At 44.0% G+C, this 19,975-nt stretch overlaps 1 protein-coding gene across 1 annotated transcript; it reads right to left on the reverse strand.

The window, feature by feature from the left end:
- Positions 1-101: 101 nt before the first annotated feature.
- On the reverse strand, positions 102-19,300 carry CDK5R1 (cyclin dependent kinase 5 regulatory subunit 1). The gene is made up of 2 exons (XM_088470687.1): positions 18,849-19,300; positions 102-6,808 (listed from the first exon to the last, which is right to left on the reverse strand). The coding sequence occupies exon 2, from the start codon at positions 6,702-6,704 to the stop codon at positions 5,829-5,831; it is 876 nt and encodes a 291-aa protein (XP_088326813.1). The 5' UTR covers positions 6,705-6,808; positions 18,849-19,300; the 3' UTR covers positions 102-5,828.
- Between the last annotated feature and the right edge of the window lie 675 nt (positions 19,301-19,975).

A 19,975-nucleotide genomic window follows, 5' to 3' on the forward strand; every position in this document is an offset into this window, starting at 1 on the left:
CACAGGTAGGTAGATTGATCGATCATTTGGTAGGTGCACGCTAAAGTTATGTTATTTTATTTTTCTTTCAAATGAATTTCCAGTTGTTGGATTGGTCTCACCATAACATGATCGCTGTAACACCGCCCCCAAAAATAACACACACATGACACAGAGTGAGACTTTATTTCATCCTCACAGTACAAAATTAAATAAAAATACAGTTAGACACAAGCATTAGTGTCATTCACACAAACTACTCGATAACTTCATGTAAACCGGAAGATGCTACAAGTACGATAACCTGACTCCCACACACATGTACTCATGTTCATGCCCAAATACCTGTACAGGAACATGCTTACCCTGTGTACATGTGTGGGCTACGAGGTGTCATGCACTCAGTCACACAAATACATATTTATATACATGTACATATATTACACAGGCAGATCATAGGTAACATGCCAGGTCACACAGCCTGCCCACAAAAAGCAAGTGTTTACTGACACACCCACTCCTCACCATGTAATATTCACATATCAGCAGTAATTCATTTTTTTTTTTACATGTACCAAAATTCATTACGTGAAGCCATTGCCAAGACACAGTAGAGGCTGCTGGCATTTTGAGGCTGAATTCTAATACTGTCAATGCATGTGGCACAGTGTGCAGTAGGTGACAGGAATACTTTGTGCCACAAGTGCTTTCAGTGGTTCATAGTTAAATGAGAAGATTGCATTCTTACACCATAGCAGCCTTCACTGTATACGTGACTGATACAAGAAATACAAAAGCACCTGGAACAGTTTTGGAAATGTTTTTTTCCTATGGGTGTGTTATAAAGTGGGTCACACACACCCTAATAAATGATGATACACATTATAAATAGTTTCCTAGGCTAGGAACCAATTTAAGTTCTTGTTCTAAATTGAGTGAACTGGTGAGAACTGGGATAAGGGCTCGGGGTAATACCTGTAGAGGCGTTTTGTAAAATGCCATATATGGCACCACCTCATGATCAGATCCCTTACAGCCTGGTACCTAATATCCATAATAAGCTACCAAACATTCCTGCAATATACCAGTACATCTGCTATAAACACTGCTACGGGGTCAGCAGAGACCTAGACAATGGTGTCACCTATATGCAGTTTAGTAACTGTAAATTGGATTTCAGGAGTCCAGACATTAAAGCTGAGGCACTCTTATGGAAGCTAAAGTATTTGGGGTGAGAATTTTGGAATAAGCCGTTTAAAATTATTGTATCGTTTTGCAAATAAATTATTGTGGACTGTGCCAATATCAATGTACATAGTCATTCACCAGGAGCCAGTGTGGTCAGTTTGTTCCTAGTGAATTTGATCAGCTGCAGTCTCACAAACATTGGCCCAACCCATACATTCTATTTCACCAACCTTATTACTTTGCTTGTTGTGTGCATATAGCCAACAGCCAACAAGCTACTGTAATGATCTTTCTTTGAAGGCTGAGATTTCAAATGGATAGTGTAAAATAACGAAGTACAAAATAGTGCCGGTACTCACCTTTAGTTACAAGTTGCTGCAAGATTTATATTAGCTTCCATGCTGTGGATGCTTCTTTTATTCATTTCTAAAATGATTTAATTGAATTCTGTTGTACCCCCCAGGAAAAAGTACTCTCTCTGTATCACATGCCCCATAAGCATACATGCCGACTTCCTAGCTGCAGCCAGGTAGGCGTTGCAGGGGGCGTGGCAGCGGCAATGGTGGGTGGTGCGATAGCGTCATCGCGGCCCCATCCCCAGCATATAATGTTGAGAGATTCAGCATTGTAAAGCAGAGGCGGGGCTATGGTAACACGATTCAGCGCGAATCGCATCATTGCCCCCCATCCCCCTAGACTGCCCACTATCACTCTTAACTGGACGGCTGTCGGGAGTTTCCTCCGGTGACCCCCCCTAACTGGGAGACTTGCCCTCTCTTGCGGGGGGGGGGGGGGGGGCAGGTGCGCCACCTGATTTTCGGGAGCCTCCTGGCCATTGCGGGAGAGTCAGCAAGTCTGCATAAGTGATGCTAAACACAAAACAATTTTTTTAGGTAATGCAGTGACTTCAAGTAAAATGGTACAGATCAAAATGTAGGTTTAAACAACAGACACCTATAAATAGCACATGCTGCTGGCCTTGAGCTACAGTAGTTAAGATGTGTAACAGCAGTAGCCATCCAGCTTATGTACATATTTTATATGCATCCAGTTATACAATAAACTGTATCCTAACCCCAAACACAGCTTGGCATTAGTGCATTTGGCTAATACTGGCTGGACACCTTGAAAATAAATATCACCATCACATACCAACTTTTCTGCAAAATGTCAACATGAGCCGGCTAATGTTAACTTTTGTTCCTCCTTCAGTTATGGTAAACAGTAGATGCACTTTTTATGTGTCCTTTATGAAAAGAGAAATCGAATCACTTTATCCTGCAGGACAAACAAAATATAACCCCAATTGTGCACCTACAACCTAACTATAAAGAAAATATGAATTTAGAAGATACCACAATTTTTCTCTAACACTGTACATGTAACATACACATGGGGGAATGGGGTAACAAACTCCTTGCTTACTAATCTGCAACAGTATGATAACAAGAAGTTAGTGGCACATCTCGTTGTAATGATAATTATCAAAGCAGTCTATTTGACAACAGATGTCCCTTAAACCGCAGAAGTGTCAGGGGTCAAGGCAGGCATATGCAAGTCTAGTTTTGACTGTCCACTCTTTCCACGCATTTGCAAATCTGGCTGAGAATACAGTTCCTTATGCAGATTTCTCGCTAGCACAAAAAAAAGTGCCAGGACGTCAAATCATGTTTTTGAATTCTGCATTAGATAAGGTTCTACAATTTTAGCATTCCAGCAATGTGTAATCTGAGGCAGAACTCTCATCCAGCTTCTGTGGTTGTAATTCAACAAGAGTTGATCAGTTTGACTTCCAACCAAACTTATTTGCTTGGCCTTTTGCTTATTTCCAATTATACGCTATATTTTAGGGAAAATCTAGCATTTGCATAAATCTTGGCTCAGTTAGCTACATTAGTTCAGGTTTCGACTTTAAAGTGTACCTGTCGCCCACAAGTAGAGGGAGGCAGTCATATTGTGGGCAAGATTACAGCCTATGCATTTACTGGGAAGTAATGTGTCATTCATCAATTATGTCAGTAGTCCCTAGTGGCATCATCGATTACATATTCATCCAGCAGACATAATTGCTGCCTATGCTGTGTAAGTGATGGGTACACTTTAAAGCTGCATGCACACACAACGATTTTGTACCAACGATTTTCTGAACGATTTTCTGTCAGATTATCTGTCAGATTTTTTTAAAGTGTAATGAACGATTTTTTTGAACTACAAACGTTTTTTGCATATTTCCTTAATGAAAATTGTTGAGTTGACAAGTCTGACTAAACTACAAACATGAACGATTATCGTTCATCGTTTGAAAAAATTGTTCACTTTCTGAGTCAAACGATTATCATTAAACGATATCGTTTAATGATAATCGTTCAAAAAATCGTTGTTTGTGCATGCAGCTTTAGACAGAGACCAGAAGGGCAGTGTGGAGAATATGTGCCCTTATGTTATGTCAAAACTATCAACCTGAATTGTTTCACAGTGATGCAAATCTATTCATGTTTTGTTTTTTTTAATATATATTTTTAAAATAAAATGACCCATACTTTGAGTTAAATCACATTATATGGATATGAAGCACTTAAGCTATAAAATAAATAATAGTAGGCGCTAGTCATGATGGATATTGGGATTATGTCACATTGAGACACTCAACCTACCACCATCCAGCCAACGCACACTTGTCCCTCACTGAACCAGAATTCATAAGAAGGCATAGTATCAATTCACTAGGAACCAATGACCTCACTGAGATGCCTACTGGGCAAATATTCAGGAGACACTAGTAGTTCTGTGAATGGATTGGCTGCATTTTCTTGGTTCATAATGGGATATCCTTAAAGTGCAGCAGTGTCTGCACACAGTAAAATATAGTTATTAAAGGGACTATAACAATTTTTTTTTTTAAATGTTGCCTATTGTTTCACTATGAACACTACTCTACCTAACACCTCAGCAAGGTCACTAGTTCCTAGTGCAAACATTGGTTCAGTTCACAAAATGACTGCATCCACTGTGTATAGGTGACACGTGCACTAATGCTGCCAAATGCCTTGGGATTGGTCAGGTGTTTGTAGCTGTGAACTTGAATGGACAGAAATGGGTTAACTAATATCTAGTTATTCATAGCATAGCAACAAACCTTTTTTTTTTTTTTTTTGCTATGCAAATACCTTGTTTCATATGCTACAAGCGAATCATTTAGGCAAATAACATAAAAGCAGCAGGTTAGCACCCGGTGTTTTAGGGCAACAGGAGCTGGAAAAGCCACCTACTGTATTACCACCAGCTCTCTTTCATAGTATTCCAAATATTACATAAATATTAATGAGGACATCTGGCTTTACAGTGTCCTTTAGTGAGTATTAATACCTACTATTATCTGTACTTGCCCTCTCCACTTCTAAGATTGGGGTTTTCTGACTATGAAGTAGACATGTGCAGCAGGACATGGCTCCCAGATCTGTCTAGTAACCCATTTGTGTCGGGCAGTGTTAGTAAGAGAAGCTCATCGGTTGACAGTTATTTCCACTTCCATCAACATTCCACATTCAGAGATTGTACAACATGATTATTTTACAGTGAACTTGCCTCCCGCCATATAAGCAGATCATTGTCTTTACAACCAAAAAGAGAATTTGGGAGAGATTCAATTAACCATGGGTTGAATCTCCCCCATTGTATTGTTGACATGCCATAATCTAGGCCACGGGTTCTCAAACTCGGTCCTCAGGACCACAAACAGTGCATGTTTTTCAGGTCTCCTCACAGAATCACTAGTGAAATAATTAGCTCCACCTGTGGATCTTTTAAAATGTGTCTGTGTGTAACGAATACACCTGTGCACCCGCCAGAAGATCTGGAAAATATGACCTGTGTGGGGTCCTGAGGACCGAATTAGAGAACCACTGATCTAGACAAAGCAATTTTTCATTTATCTCCCCAAAACCACAGTGGGGTAGGAGAGAGGTGCCCTTTACCATATGTTCTAAGTATTTGCATTAAGGGGAAGGCCTTAGGATGGAAAGGGCAAAATCAGAGGTTAACACATTTCTGTCTGAGAGCCAAGTAGTCAAGTGCTATTTTTGATACACATGGTAATCCTACCATAGCAGTACACCAGTTAATCTGACGGTTTTATGCCAGAGGGGTTAATTAGAGTTCACATTTATAATCAGGTTAATTAAGGTAATATCTGGACATTTAGCAAGATGGATGTAAACAAGAACAATGGGAGGGAAATCTGGTGGATTACCAAGGCAAGAACAAATTATTTCTGGGACAATATCAGCCTTTATATTCCACCAGACCTCTGAACAACAGTTCTAAACACACTTTTCTTTCAGAGTTCTGCAGAGAATTGTTACAGTGGGAGAATTTCAAAACATTGCATTGTTTAAGCCTATGTTGAGTCCTGTCAAGTTCTATGGTATGACCATCCATTTTCAAGTAAAGCCCTGAAGAACATTGTATTGGAAATCCAAACAGCATGTTCAGTTCTTAAATTCTGCTGAGGGACACCATTTGCTTGCCAAATTCCAGCTCAGAAATGTCATGTACCATCTTTCCATTCAAAAGCCAATACAAATAACCTCTTTTCTATTAGACACCAGCAACGCAGTCTTATCTTCACAGTTAATTCGCACATGCCTAACATATCCTATATTTTACCGATCCAACCCTATCATGAGCCATTTTTTGTCCTCCTGTCCACCCTCAGCTTTAAGATCAGCAAAGATTTGAGTGAAATATTTGGGGTCCGCATTGATGCGCAGCATCTTTGGGCTCATTAATGCAATAACCGAGAGGCAACGGTCCCAAAAGGCCTCCTTCGAGCTCTCTACAAGAAAGGGTTTCAGTGGATAAGAAATCTCATTGCCCATATAGGAGTATGACAAGTACACACAGGTTAACAAGGACGCCTGTAGTTCCTGTTCACTGGCCAGTTCTGAAGAGATGACATCTCGGCACAGCATGTAGAGAAAGACCACATTGGCCGGGGTGATGAACCCTTGGTCCTGCCATCCTTGAAGAAGGAGAGACCTGTCAACACTTCTAAGCCATAAAACAGGGTCTGTGGGTGAAAGATGCTTCAACTTGTAACACCTACGGCAGAGGAACTCCCCTAAACATTTCAGTAGCTCGCTGGTGGATGCCTGCACCACCACACGTTTTGGAGAAGAGCGCACTTGCTGCTCTTGAGCTGACTTACTGACAGTAGACACAGGGTCCTTAGTAAGATTATCTTGTGAGTCCTGTGTAAAACTTGATAAATTAGCACAGGATAGAGACTTCTTCAGGTTCTCACTGTTGAGTTGGGTAACATTGTTCTGGTAACCGTTGTTGGTTTGACTCTTTTTGGGTTGTCTCTTTTTCGAAGATACAGCCACAAGTCGCTTCCAGGGCAAGATGAATGAATGTCTCTTCAGAGATTTTCCATTCTTGCTGTTCTGGACAGCAGTGTAATGGGCCACACTTGATGAGCTTCCTTCAAACAGACCCGCCTTGCGGTAGCTCGGCGATAAAGAGAGAACAGTCCCCATGATTAGAATCTGGTGTTGGAACTTTACCTTTAAGGGAGAGCCTCTCAATAGGCAAATCAAATTGCGTATATCATTTCAAGTCTTTTCAGCTGAAATTTGTGAGTCTGTAAAATAAAATAAACAGTATATGCTTATTTCTAACTAATCAAACAAGAAATTGATTACTAAAAATCACCAATCACTTAATGTGAAAGGTATAAGCACACATCATATAAAGAACACTATGAAAGTGGTAATACCCAGTAGCAGCTTCAGAGTTGGGGCTGCAGGTGATGCGGTCATAATACTGACACTCGGTATGGCGGCACCAGCATTCCGACCGACAGGATCCCGGTGGTAAGTACTGGAGTTAGAGTTAGGCACTTGGGGGAGGGTTAGGGTCTGGCTGGGGTGGAAGTTTTAGGCAACGCGGAGGGAGGGTTAGGGAGAAGGGGAGGGTTAGGATACTAACCAATATTTGTTGGGATTCTGAACACCGGGATCCCGAGCACCGGCATCCCGTACCCAACCTGTCCGCAGCGCAGTCCAAAAATTCAATTAGGGGAGCCACAACAACTGACCTTCCAAATACTGTCAAACAACGGTATGCAGTTATGAGACCAGCGGACGCATGCCGACAGCATAATACCGGCAAGGGATCTAACACAGGCGTCAAAATGTTGACGCCTATGTTAATGCCGACGCCGGACCGATCGTCCAACGCCGTGGCTAAGTATGTAGCCGGGGATGGGGGGGTTAGGTTTAGGGCACCCCGGGGGGACTTAGGGTTAGCCACCCCCCCTGGGGAGGGTTAGGCTAGGGGAAGGGGAGGTGCCTAACTCCTGGGGGGGTTAGGGTTAGGCACCCCTAAAGGAGGGTTAGGGGGGGAGAGAGGGTTAGGAATACTTAACTTACCTCCGCTGTCAGGATTTTGTGCATCTAGCTGCCGGCGTCGGGATTTGAACCGTCGGCTGACGTCCGGCGGTCAAACATACCCATTCCCAAAAAACACGTCCGGGACTCACTGGCAGTTGGTGTGGCTCCCCTATTTCAATTTTGGACTGCGCTGCAGCTCCACCTCTGGAGTCGCCACTGGTAATATCCTATCAGAGAATGCAAATCCCATGGTTGCTATCACTGTAAGCATTTCATACACTGTCAACCCAACTGTCTATGAGAAGGTAAACATTTTACAACAAAACTACAATAATAAAGCAAGCTAAACAGTCTAAAAATATTTTCATTTCTTATAAAGTTTTAAGAATGTTTTAATAGTATATACATCTGTTCTTAGCACAAAAATATATATCAATTGTGTAACTTACTTACTGTACTAAGCCTACTAATAGTGCTTTTTTACCTAAATTCCAGGTCTGACCCGAAGGTTGGAACAGGGTTCCAATCCAGATCAGACCCGGAACGTTCCCGGTGCCTACCCAGGAAATTCCAGAGTCGGCGCCATTCCCACCGGTGCCAGGTCTGCAGTGACCCGGCTCTTCTGGCATCATCTCCAAGCGCCACTGAAGCCGGCCAAATTCACTAAATATTGTGTACCCACGGGATCCATCAATTACAAAAAATGCAGTCCTGTACAAACCGCCAGCTGTATCCCTACTGCTGGTCTGACTGGCATGGGATTCAGTACTGACTGAACTGATTAGTTTACAGCACTGTTCGGTAAGTACTTTGACAGCACTGCATTAGAGTGCCTCGAATATGTTTTACCTCTATAATAATTATTTTAACTAAAAATGATGTAGGAGTCTATGGAAGATGCCAGGGACTGGTGGGGGAACCACTGGAGGACTGCACGTTATATAGACCTGCAAAGTATACTGAAGTATTCAGATCAGTTTTCCACTCTGTGTGTAGCCACTGAATCATATAGAATAAATATCCAGTAGGTGTATAATTACATGAGAATCTCCTCTCTTTAGTTATTGTCTGTGTCTGTCTGCAACTCTGTCTGTCAATCAATGAGATCTATATATCTATCATGGGACTGAAAACAACAATGACTCAGTTGCAGACTGCTATTGTCAGCACTGTCCCAGATACAGGTTTGTCATCTTGCTGCTCTGACCTGGGCGCAGCCGACTGTTTTATATTTATAGCTGCCAGAGTTTGGATGGAAACTGACAATTCACTTCTGCATAAATTGCAATCATCACCTTCTTAATTAAGGAGAACACTGTTTCTAATACAATACAAAAATGTGATTGCACTGATCTTATTTTTGTATTGTATTAAAAACAGTGTTCTCCTTAATTAAGAAGGTGATGATTGTAATATATTCTTATCTGAGTAATTGTTACAGATGAAATTAAAACTATTAGGCATTAAATCAATTATAACTTTTGTATAATCCAATGCTAGTATAATTGATTTTGTTTGTGCAAAGAACCTATGAGCATGGACATACCTATAGTGAGTGCAAGGGGTGCCATTGCTAAGGGACTCAGAAGTTTAGGGGGCCCCGGACCCAGCTCATGTAGTGGTCTACCAAATTCTCAAAATTGCCCGCTGACTGGCCAATTGTATGGACCTGAAAAGGGGGACTCATCAGTGACAATCTCTTTCTCTCCCTCTCAGTAATGCTCCACACTGATGTGATCCATCTAACACACTTCTGTTTCACACTCACAGGCACAGCTGAGCTAATCAGTAAGCACAATAATCGGCCGCCCAAAGCCCTGCCCACTACGAACCCTGCTGGGACATCTCCACAAACACACCCATGCCGCCCATACAGGCTGGGTGTCAGTTACAAATGGCAGTGCAGTGGAAGGCTTTATAAGTCCTCCCTGTGCTGCCTAGTGTTACAGTGTCTCCCCCACGCTGTGTGCCCCGGTGATGGAGGGGGGAGCTGGACAGAAGGTAGCTGCAGCTGGGTGATCATTTAAAATGAAGGGTGATGATGAATCATCATCACCCTTCAGGAACGCCGCTCACACACTATTATTAAGGCATTGAAGGGAGCCGGGAGGAGGGAGGCGGAGATGTGCCCGATGTGCCGTCTAGTCAGGCATTCTTCTGGTGAGGAGCCTGACTGGAACCAGGGCTCAGCGCTCGCTAAACACCAGTGGTGTGTGAGGCAAGTGACTGACCAGAGACCACCAGGGTCGTAGAGAGATATCCCGGGCCCCCGTTATAGTCGGGGGGCGTGACCTAACCACGGGAGGCATGGCCATGCACCCCCTTAGAAAAAATATTGGCAGCACACTAAAGCAACGTTGCATGCTGACGAGGGAGGTAAGAGGAAGGGGGGCAGCTAAAGAACCTTGGTCCCTCCAACAAGCCCGGGTCCAGGTAATTAGTACCCGCTACCCCCTCCCGGAGCCCCTGGAGACCACTGGCACCTTGTATGCACAACTACATTTTAATGTAATGAAAGATTAAATATCTGAAACGTTGGAAAATTTGGAACACGGCCATTGTGTATTGAGTAGTTATTTAAAGCTCCTGGAGTGCCTATGTCTTGTGTGGGACTTATTTTATTTTTTACGTAAGAGAACCTGGGCACGGAATATTTGTGAAGAGGAATGCCATCCCTTTGTGTGTGTGTTTATTATATATATATGCAAATAAGGATGGCACTCCCAGGGCTGTAATTTTATAAAAAAGACACTAAGGACAGCCAAATACCTCCGACATTTCGGGTCTTTAATCACCCGTTTTCAAGGAATCAACAGTACATAAAAAAATCAGTTTACCTTAAATGCACCCAGAGTAATCTGCGTGTCCAGCTGCCCACAGCCCCAGTTGGCGGTGCCCGCCCTGCTTCCAGAGAGACCCGACCGGAAGCATGCAGCACGTGACACGCCTCTGTTGCCGGCAACCAGACAACGCTGTATGGTGATGTCACTTGTATAGCGTTGTCTAGTCGCCAGGCAACAGCGGCGTGTCACGTGCTGCAAATGCCCAGATCCGCATCAGTTGTAATCTGAGATCTCGTGAGTCAGTTTCAACACCGGCTAGGCTGCTCACGGCAAGGCAAATTATCGGCGTTCGAATGGGGCATGATAGTGGGTGCCTAACGGGTGGGACATTCTATGTCCGAAGTTGTGAGGACAATCAACATTCCTCAATCTACGGTGTCACGTGGAAAACCTTATGGAAGGCATTACCACCCACCGTGGACAGCGCAGTGGCTGACCATGGGTGCTTAATGATCGTGACCAGCGGCATCTGGCCTGAATTTTTCGTGGTAACAGACTGGCTCAAATCAAACCCACATTCAATGCAGGAGGTACCAGAGGCATATCCAGCAGGTCAGTGCAGCGTGGACCAGCCCCCATGAGGTCATGGACCCCAGTTGTCAACAAGGGACTGTGCAGGCTGGTGGTGGTTTCTTAATGGTGTGGGGTGTGTTCAAGTGGAATGGGTTGGGTCCGCTGGTCCATCTGAACATGTAATTGACCGGTAACCGCTACGTTGCATTGCTTGATGACCGTTTTCAGCCCTTTATGGGCTTCATGTACCCCCACAACAATGGAATATTTCAGCAGGATAATTCATTGTCCTCTGAAGAGTTCTGACAAATACATGTTCGCTCGACATGAACACAATCGAACATTTATGGAACTGGTGGAGAGGTCCATTCGTACCCAAGATCCTGCACCTATAAATATCAGGGAGCTGTGGGAAGCTATTCAGATGGCATGGGTCAACATCTCTCCAGAGGTCTTCTGTCCACTTGTGGAATAGATGCCATGTCAAGTTGCCAGGCTAGAGGGTCCTACACAATACTAGTCATCTATCCCATGACTTTTGGCACTTCAGTGTATGGAGGTCACAGATGCTTTCTGTATTATATGGCAGCCCCTGTGATGTTCTCTGCATTATATTGCGGTCATTGCAATGCTCTATTTAATGCAGGGCCATATTAACGTATGGGCATACTGGCCAGCTACCCAAGGCCCCACGATTCTAGGGGCCTTCGAGCAGGATCGGGCTGGGCTGGGAGTGGATTCTACATGGAGTGTGTGGCTGCAGGCAGATAAAGATGCTCCCCAGCCACTCTGATTGTTAATTACACACTATCAGAGTGGCCAGACAGCATTCTCTACCTGCCTCACAGCCTGCATCCACAAAGCTGTATTAAAGCACATCCCCAGGGCCCCCTCTCTCAGGGCCCCCCCATACTTTAATCACAGCTGCAGTGCAGAGCAGGAACTGGAGAAGAGGGAGGTGGAGTCTGAGTAGGGAGTGGGGCTACACTGCACTGTGCCAGCATGGAAGAGAAGAGGTGGAGCAGCTGCAGGCTAGGGATGCCCATTGGTGTGGCCTCCAATGACGGTTGCCATCGATGGTGACACAGACCATCAATGGTAAGTAACTATTCTGTGTGGTACCATTGATGGTTTTTCCATCACGGTTTTCACGCATGTGCGGCAGTTGGAGCTGTTCATGCCGATGGTTTCAAATCATCGATGGTCAATGGCCATCCTTAGTGCAGACTCAGCTATCAGAGTGAAAAACAATATCCATCAGCCAGCTTATAAGGTAAGAGGGACTCAGGGAGGGGGCACTGTCTATATGTAAGTGTATGATTATGTATGCATGCATGTGTGTGTGACTGTATGTATGTAAGTGTGTAAGTATGTGACTATGTGTGTGTGACTGCAATTGACTATGTATGTGTATATGTGTAACCGTATATAAACCTTATGGTTTGCATACATCTCCGATATTGGGGTCTGTGCATGTGCAGAACTGGTCCTGTGATCTCGGCGGATCGGGGGCATGGCTGGGCAGTGTTCCCTGAAACGTGGGTGTGAGGCCGGGAGGGATGAGGCCAGGATCTGCATCAGTGGACACAAATTTCCTGGCCTCGCAAGCTGCCAGGAACTAGCAAGGCTGCGTAACTTTCAGCTTACGCAGCCTGGCCAAAAGATCAACTCCGGGGCTGCGTCTAAGGATGTTGCACTTGGATTGCAGATGCATGCAGGAGGCATCTACATTATATGCTATAGACACCTCCTGCTGCATTTGCATTTGAGTTAAATGGTATTGCACAGCCACTTCCTTGCAGCTGTGCAATACCGTCCATCTCTGATCAGGCCCTTTGGCAATAAAGCAGCCCCCATAGTTACCTATGGGGGCTCTTTTTACGATCAAAAATGGTAGACTGCAGCAGATATGTCTGATATCTACTACGGACCCCTGTAGATACATTTGAGGGATACTCTCTCCTTCTCTTTTGTTGATTTATATAAAATAACAGGTGGTGCATGCTTCATATGAGTGAAGAGGGAAGGGAGATTAAGGTGGTTGATGGTAAGTGGTAGATATGTTCATCCTTGTTACTAGCCACACCCCATGGCACAGGCCACACGCCAAACATTACTAGTCACATCTCTGCAGCATTGGACACACCCACTGCAGAGGCACACAAAAAGCCCTTCATAAATTTCAGGCCCATGTGGACCTTAATCTGGCACTGACTAGAAGCATTGGGGAGTAGCCCTTTCAAAATGTTACTATTGGGCCTACAAAGTTCTGGTTACGCCTATGAGTGAATTAAGAGTATAACTACCTTTGTACAATTTATTTTGGTTTGGTTTGCATACTTGTCTATGCATCAGTAAAGATGCATGAAAAAGTAATCAATTGGGGAGATAAATCAGAGACATCCCACAGCGGGGTGGTTTGGGCTGAAGAAGGCAAGGCACCACTTAGCTGAAATACTTCCCCCTGTGCAAATTCAGTAATGTGTCTGGGGGAGGAGGTGACAGAGAATTTATTCTTCAGCCCCTGTTGAGGGTTTCAAGCTATGGCCCTCATTCAGAGCCACTCGCTATTTGCGGTCGTTCGTTCTAAAACAAGGGGTGGCTATTCAAATGAACCGTTCGCTGTTTGCGGTCTGTTCACGCCTCTATGTCTGAATGAGCGAACAAAACTTGCGTTCGTTTTTTGGAAAGATACGCCCCCTGGCCGCTCGCATCCTACGTCATGTCCGCTATTTATTAGATTAATCGAGTACATCGACATGGGTATGAACTGCTCGCTATTCTTGGGGTTGGTGTTTTCTACCACAATTTTGCGAGCAGTTCTGACTATAAAATAACCCAGTGACGTGGTCAATGACGCTGCTGTTTTAAATATGCACACCCATAAAACGCCCGTTTTGACCTTTAAGCACGCATGCGTTGATTTCCACTCCCCATTTTCAAGCACCTTCCCCTGTTACCACCCACATACGCCTCTTTCTGTCACTCAAAATAGCAGGCATTCGCTATTTTGTGAGCACATGAATTTCGGCCGCACTGACTGGTTAGCGCATGCGTATAACGATCCGTACGCATGCGCAGTTGGCCAAACATCGCTCGGAGCGAACGAACTGCCGCTTACGAGTGGCTCTGAATCAGGCCCAATGTCCATTATCTCACAATAGAGAGTGGAAAAAAAGGTACGAAAGCAACATCTGATTGGGCAAATGCCACGTTTAACGTGCATTACCCAGTGACAGCTATTACTGTTAGCAGTTGCTCCACTTATTCCATACCATTGGAGGACATAAAATGGCGTCCTTTGCAGTTTTCCAGTGGCAATGTTGACGGAGTGACCCCACCGCACTTCCAGGTCTTCAATATTATAATTTCCTTTGACCACAAATGTTATGCTTTTTACAATTAGTAACAATTGGTTTTAAATGTCTGTGTAAAACAAAATATAAGTATAAACATGAAAGTAAGAGTGTGCGTACGTGTGCAGGAGGGAAGGCGTTTGATTAAATAACACATATTGCCATTGACCATGGTTGTGTCTTGTCTTAAGGTGCATACACACGAGACGATATCTTTGAATGTTCAACGATATGTCATTCCATGTGAATGCAATGAACGACCAACGATGTGCGCTCTCGCTGGACGATAACGATATCTTTGGTCGTCCGTACATGCAGGCCACTTTAGACGATATCATCAAGAATTGCCTGTTCAGAGATGGGGCAGGATGACTTCACTGAAAGATAACTATCATAGATATCTGTCAGTGGGTACACCCAATATCGTTTCTCCTGCACTACAGGGAAATCGTTCAGCAATATCGCTGGTTGTGCAGATCGTCCCGTGTGTACCCAACACAGTTTGTTCGAGTGTGGTCTATACATTATGTACTCTATAGAAACATGATAAATACAGTAAGGTAACATGTTGTTGCAAGGAGATATAGGCCCTGATTCAGAAGTGGATGCAGAAGTGCCTGCAGCTGTGTCTATTGGCGATTGTCCGTCTACGACTTTATACAAATGCCGCTACAAAGTCCTTCTCTGGTGTACATCTGTGCATCTGAATGTGCAAAGACTGAGACGCCCACTTTGTGTCTGTACAGATTAGCGCCCCTTTACATGTCACCATCAGTCCCACCATCGAAACTTGCACCAGCCTTATGGCAGGTGCAATTTCTCCTTCCATGTATGGCCTCCTATATGGGCAGTCGAGCATCTGTGTACACAAAAATTTACGCTGACACACCTGCGACACTCTCATTACATGCCCGTAAGACGGACCATCTCTATGTGTGCGCTAAGCCACATCCCTCTTACCGCCCAGGAAAACCCACACTACATTATCAATACACTTCTCCCTGTGTGTGCCTGAAACTAGAGCTGTGACTCTGCATGAACACAATCAGGATGCATGTGTGGTGCGACTTAGATGTGTATGCAGTAGCCAAAAATCGCTCCACTACGTCCGACATCGGCTGTGTGTCCACCTCAGGCCTATAGTCATCTCTGCCTTACTGGAGCAAACATTCCATCCTGTATAATAAAGATTTTGTCACTGCACACTGTATATTTTCTTTTCCTATTGAGGTCTAGCCAGCTAAGCATTACAATCTAGTCCTAGTTTACATAATAAGCTTTTGCATTTACTGGTGTGAACCAGCAACAACAACATATATCTTATATGTTGTTGTTGCTGGCACACACCAAGAATTGGACACAACTGCATATCTGCAATGTTGAGAATATTTATAGACTCCGGAAATACCCATGAACCAAGATGTCTCTTTGTAACAGTCAAGCAAAAGAGACTCATTATCCTGCTATGGTTTGGAAGATTCAAACAGACAGAATTATCAATGGTTCTCATTGGTGGGTTTAACTGTTACAAAAATAGCAAATTAGCAGAGGAAATGCTTTGACTTTTTTGGTCTGAAAAAGGCCTCCCAAACGATGATCTCTTGCAGGGCCGTAGCTAGGGTAGTGCGGCCAGTGCCATCGCACAGGGCACCACAGGACGGGGGGCGCTGTTTGGGCCTGTCAAATTTCTGTTTATTATAATTCTTGCTTGTAGCATCCTCTTATTTCATCCCCAGCATCTCCTGACCTCTCTTATCTCTTCCATTGCCCTTCCCCATGAGACCATGGCCCATTTTTGGGTGCATTATGTCTCTTTGAAAAAGGAGGGGGGCGCCAATGCTCTTTCTGGCACAGGGCACCAAAAAGTCTAGTTACGGCTCTGATCTCTTGCACTGGAGAGTTACTGCACGGCAGAAAATACTTTAGGTTCAAGTTCTGAACATGGGGTACACTGGCTTTCCATGGTGCCTGCACGTTCCCTGACTAACTGGAGGTACTGCACACCTTTTTTCAGCCAGAGCCAAATCAGACAGTCCGCACGGCTGCAGGAGATTGATGACATGGGTCACAGGAGCTGCAGAGGTGAACGCCGCCGCCACTGGTGCTGTGCCAGCCAGCCAGCCTAGGGTACTGCCAGAGAGGACAGACTGCCAGTGGGGGTGTTGCCAATGAATCTGAACAGGAGCTGGAGCCATTGAAGAGGAGCCTGGAGAAGGATGACATGGATCACAGGTGCCGGGAGCTGCAGAGTGGACCGCCGATGCTGATGCTGTGCCAGCCCACAGTGATACTGCTAGAGAGGACGGCCAGCCAATGGGGGTGCTGCTAGTGAAGCCAGACAGGAACCGGTGAAGTCAGTGTACCCCATGTTCTGAACTTGAACCAACAGTTTATATGTTATCCTACTTCATTTTACCCAATACCAAATTTTTACTTTGATCCAAGTGGCATTATCCTGAAGGAAAAACAAGGGCTTATGCGGGATTGCTTGTTGTTGCTGTTGTGGGCCAGTGCTTGTTCTATCACACCTTTTACCTTACCACCATTGCATTGTTACCTTCTGTATTAAATAAATAGGAACACCATTAATACATAAATAATATTGCCATATTATAAGGGCTGAGGCACAAATGAAAGTAAATTTGAGTAGTGGGTTGGGTATGAAATCCCAGCTGTCAGGATGCTGCTGGTCAGAATCCCGACACCCATAGGGAAGACAGGTAAGTATTTTTCTAATCCCTACCCTAACCTCCCCCTCCTCGCACCCTAATAATCCCTACCCGGTGCCTAACCCTAACCCTGCTACCTAACCCTAACCTCTCCCTAACACCCCGATACTTACCTTCGGGATGCCAGCGGTCGGGTTACTGGAGCCGGTATTGATACCTGACGGGATTTCGGCGCCAGTATTCAGACAGTCGGCATCCCGACTACATCCCCGTGTAGCTTATCTTGCATGAATTCGCATTGCGGATGGTCAGAAAACAGGCGCAGACATATATGGCTATGCACAGACAGATGCAATTTGATTCGTACGACCAAAAGCGGCAGAACTGGGGTGTGAAAGACAAATGGCAGACATGCAGATTTATTTGCAAACAGGCCTATTCAGGGGATCTTTTGTGCCTGTTTTTGGGAGGTGCAAGTCTGCGATGAAATAGCCGAATAGGCTGCCTATGCAGTGGCATATACAATGCAGGTATATATTATGTGCAGAATACACTTACATTTCCTTTGACTCATTTACTACCATTTTACTTCAAACTCAGCATTGGCTCCTAAATATATTATAAACCCATCACATGCTGTATATTGTTTCGATAATGGCATGGACTCTCAGCCACCTTATTGCTGGAGTAGTACAGGGTTTTGTGGCCTTTCTATAAATCTGGATTGGCGACATAGAATTGGGTTTTTAGATGTTACGTTACAATTAATAAGCAGACATGGTACAAAGCTATATCATGTATGTGTCTGGTTGATGTGCGTTGGAAAGAAAGGTGAAAGCTGGCATCATGCTGTACCTATCTGAGAGAAACTACTGTTAGATAGAGGATGTCAGTATGAAACAGACACTGCAGTATATGCAGAGCTGCATGGCACACATACATACTGCAAGCTTCCAGCCAAGACTGCCAGTTGCCATACCAGCTCAGCTACATCATGTCACCTCTGGCTCTCTCCTGTTATGTTGGAGGGGAGATAATGTAATGTAATGTATGTGTAAGTGTGGGGGGTGGGGGTTTTCCTGGAGAGCAAAGAAGTGATATTGATCTTATAAATGTTAATGTGGAGAGAATACTGGTGTGTTTATGAGCAAAGGATATGTAATGCGCACATACAGTGCGAATGTTATTTAAAAATAGTAATGGCATTTATGCTGTAAATAATATGCACATTATATTATATAGTGGTGTATGGAAGCAGAAATTATTGCTGTGGTTTAGAATAGCTTTACAATAATTTTTTCAAACCATCCTATGTTTCTGGTATGTATCCTTGCATGCAAACACATACATTATCTACAATTCACATGTAGACAGCATACAGATTGTCTTGTTGTGAAGAGGTTTGCAGATCACAAAGGGTCGCTGCATTGGGAATCACCCACCTCATTGTCAGACAGGACAGATACGACCTGGTATTATTACTGAATGGTATCTATAATCTTCATTTTAGCCCATCTATCGTGGTCCTATGCTCCATAAAAAGAGGAAAGGGGGATCCCTCTGTTAATATAGATCTAATAGGAACGAATATACTGCTGTCACACACATTTGTCCATAGAGGATACATTGAGATGAATGACTTTATTGACTGTCACTGTCCAGCAGATGAAGCTCCAGTTAGATTATTATCAGCAGCCAGAGTAGATTCCTATTGTCCTTCCCTCCCACTAACATGGATTCTACGGTAATGTGAAGTTAATTATTTTACAGACATATAGAGGGAGGAGGACAGTAAAATGCCCCGGGGTATCACAGGAGCTTTCTGGACATATATGTTAATGTAAATGGTTGGCTATCCCCTTAGTCCTCTAATAATAATAGCAACCCGCAAGATTACCTAGCACCTACCTCTAGATGTCACTGGTTCTGTCCAAGGTCCTGTTTTTGATCTTGGAGGCCGGCAAGCAAAATGTCTGCAGGATTCAAACTCGGATTATCTAAATAACATCAGGCTGCAGAGGGCTCTGCAATCAGCTGGGCAGGTTCAGTTTGCAGCACGTTGTGATTGCAGCAGGCTCTAATCAGAAGGGTTCTGCTTACAATGGGTTTTGCAATACTTACATTCCAAACTCGCAGTTTGGAATAAGGGGGTCCGGCAGAAACCTGAAGCTTGTGATGACCTGAAGCTGGGCTCTGAGACTTCATACTCTGAATGCCGAACTGGATCGCCTGACCTAAGCAGATCAGCTAGGTCCGGTTTGATTTTTGACCATGTCATATGCGAATAAATCCATCTATACACACACTACAGCAGCTGTACTTGTGTATTGCAGAATGTATGGGAATAGTACAGAAGACGATCTTCCCCTTCCTCAGACAGTATTAAACAATGTGTGCTGTGAGCATCTGTGCCTGAGTGACAGATTCAGCACAAGGCTCCAGCTCCTCCCATATGAATGATCTTCTCAGTAAACAGCTGCAGCTCTGAGCTCTGCCCATCGCTAGCCTCTCATACAGCAGGCCCGGGAAGCAGGGAAATGGGGACCTAGTGCTGCTATTCACTGAATGCAGCTGGGATGAAAGGGTATTTTTTTTTTTTCATTTATTATTTTTTATTTTATTTTATAGGACTACAGGCAAGAAAAGGAATATATATATATATATATATATATATATATATATATATATATATATATATTATATATATATATGTCTTGCATAAATTTAGAGCTTTTTGAGGCAATATACAGATTAAAGACTTTCATTCAAATATGCTTTGTACAGAATTGACATACAAGCTGCTGCCCATGGCTTCACCCACGATGAAAACACTTCTGCTAACCTTTATTTTTATTTGAGGGGTTCTAGTTGTACAGCTTTGCATAGTGGACATCGCAGGCGTGCCCATGTGACCAGCAGCGCTATACAGACTGGTGGCAGCAACACCTTCACCCACACCAATGTCACTGTGCGCACTATGCATAGACTGCTATTGGAGCCGATCCTATACAAGTAAATGAAGGCCTAGAGCACCT

Source organism: Taudactylus pleione, unplaced genomic scaffold (genome assembly GCF_031769625.1).
Source record: "Taudactylus pleione unplaced genomic scaffold, aTauple2 ptg000102l, whole genome shotgun sequence".
NCBI lineage: Eukaryota > Metazoa > Chordata > Amphibia > Anura > Myobatrachidae > Taudactylus > Taudactylus pleione.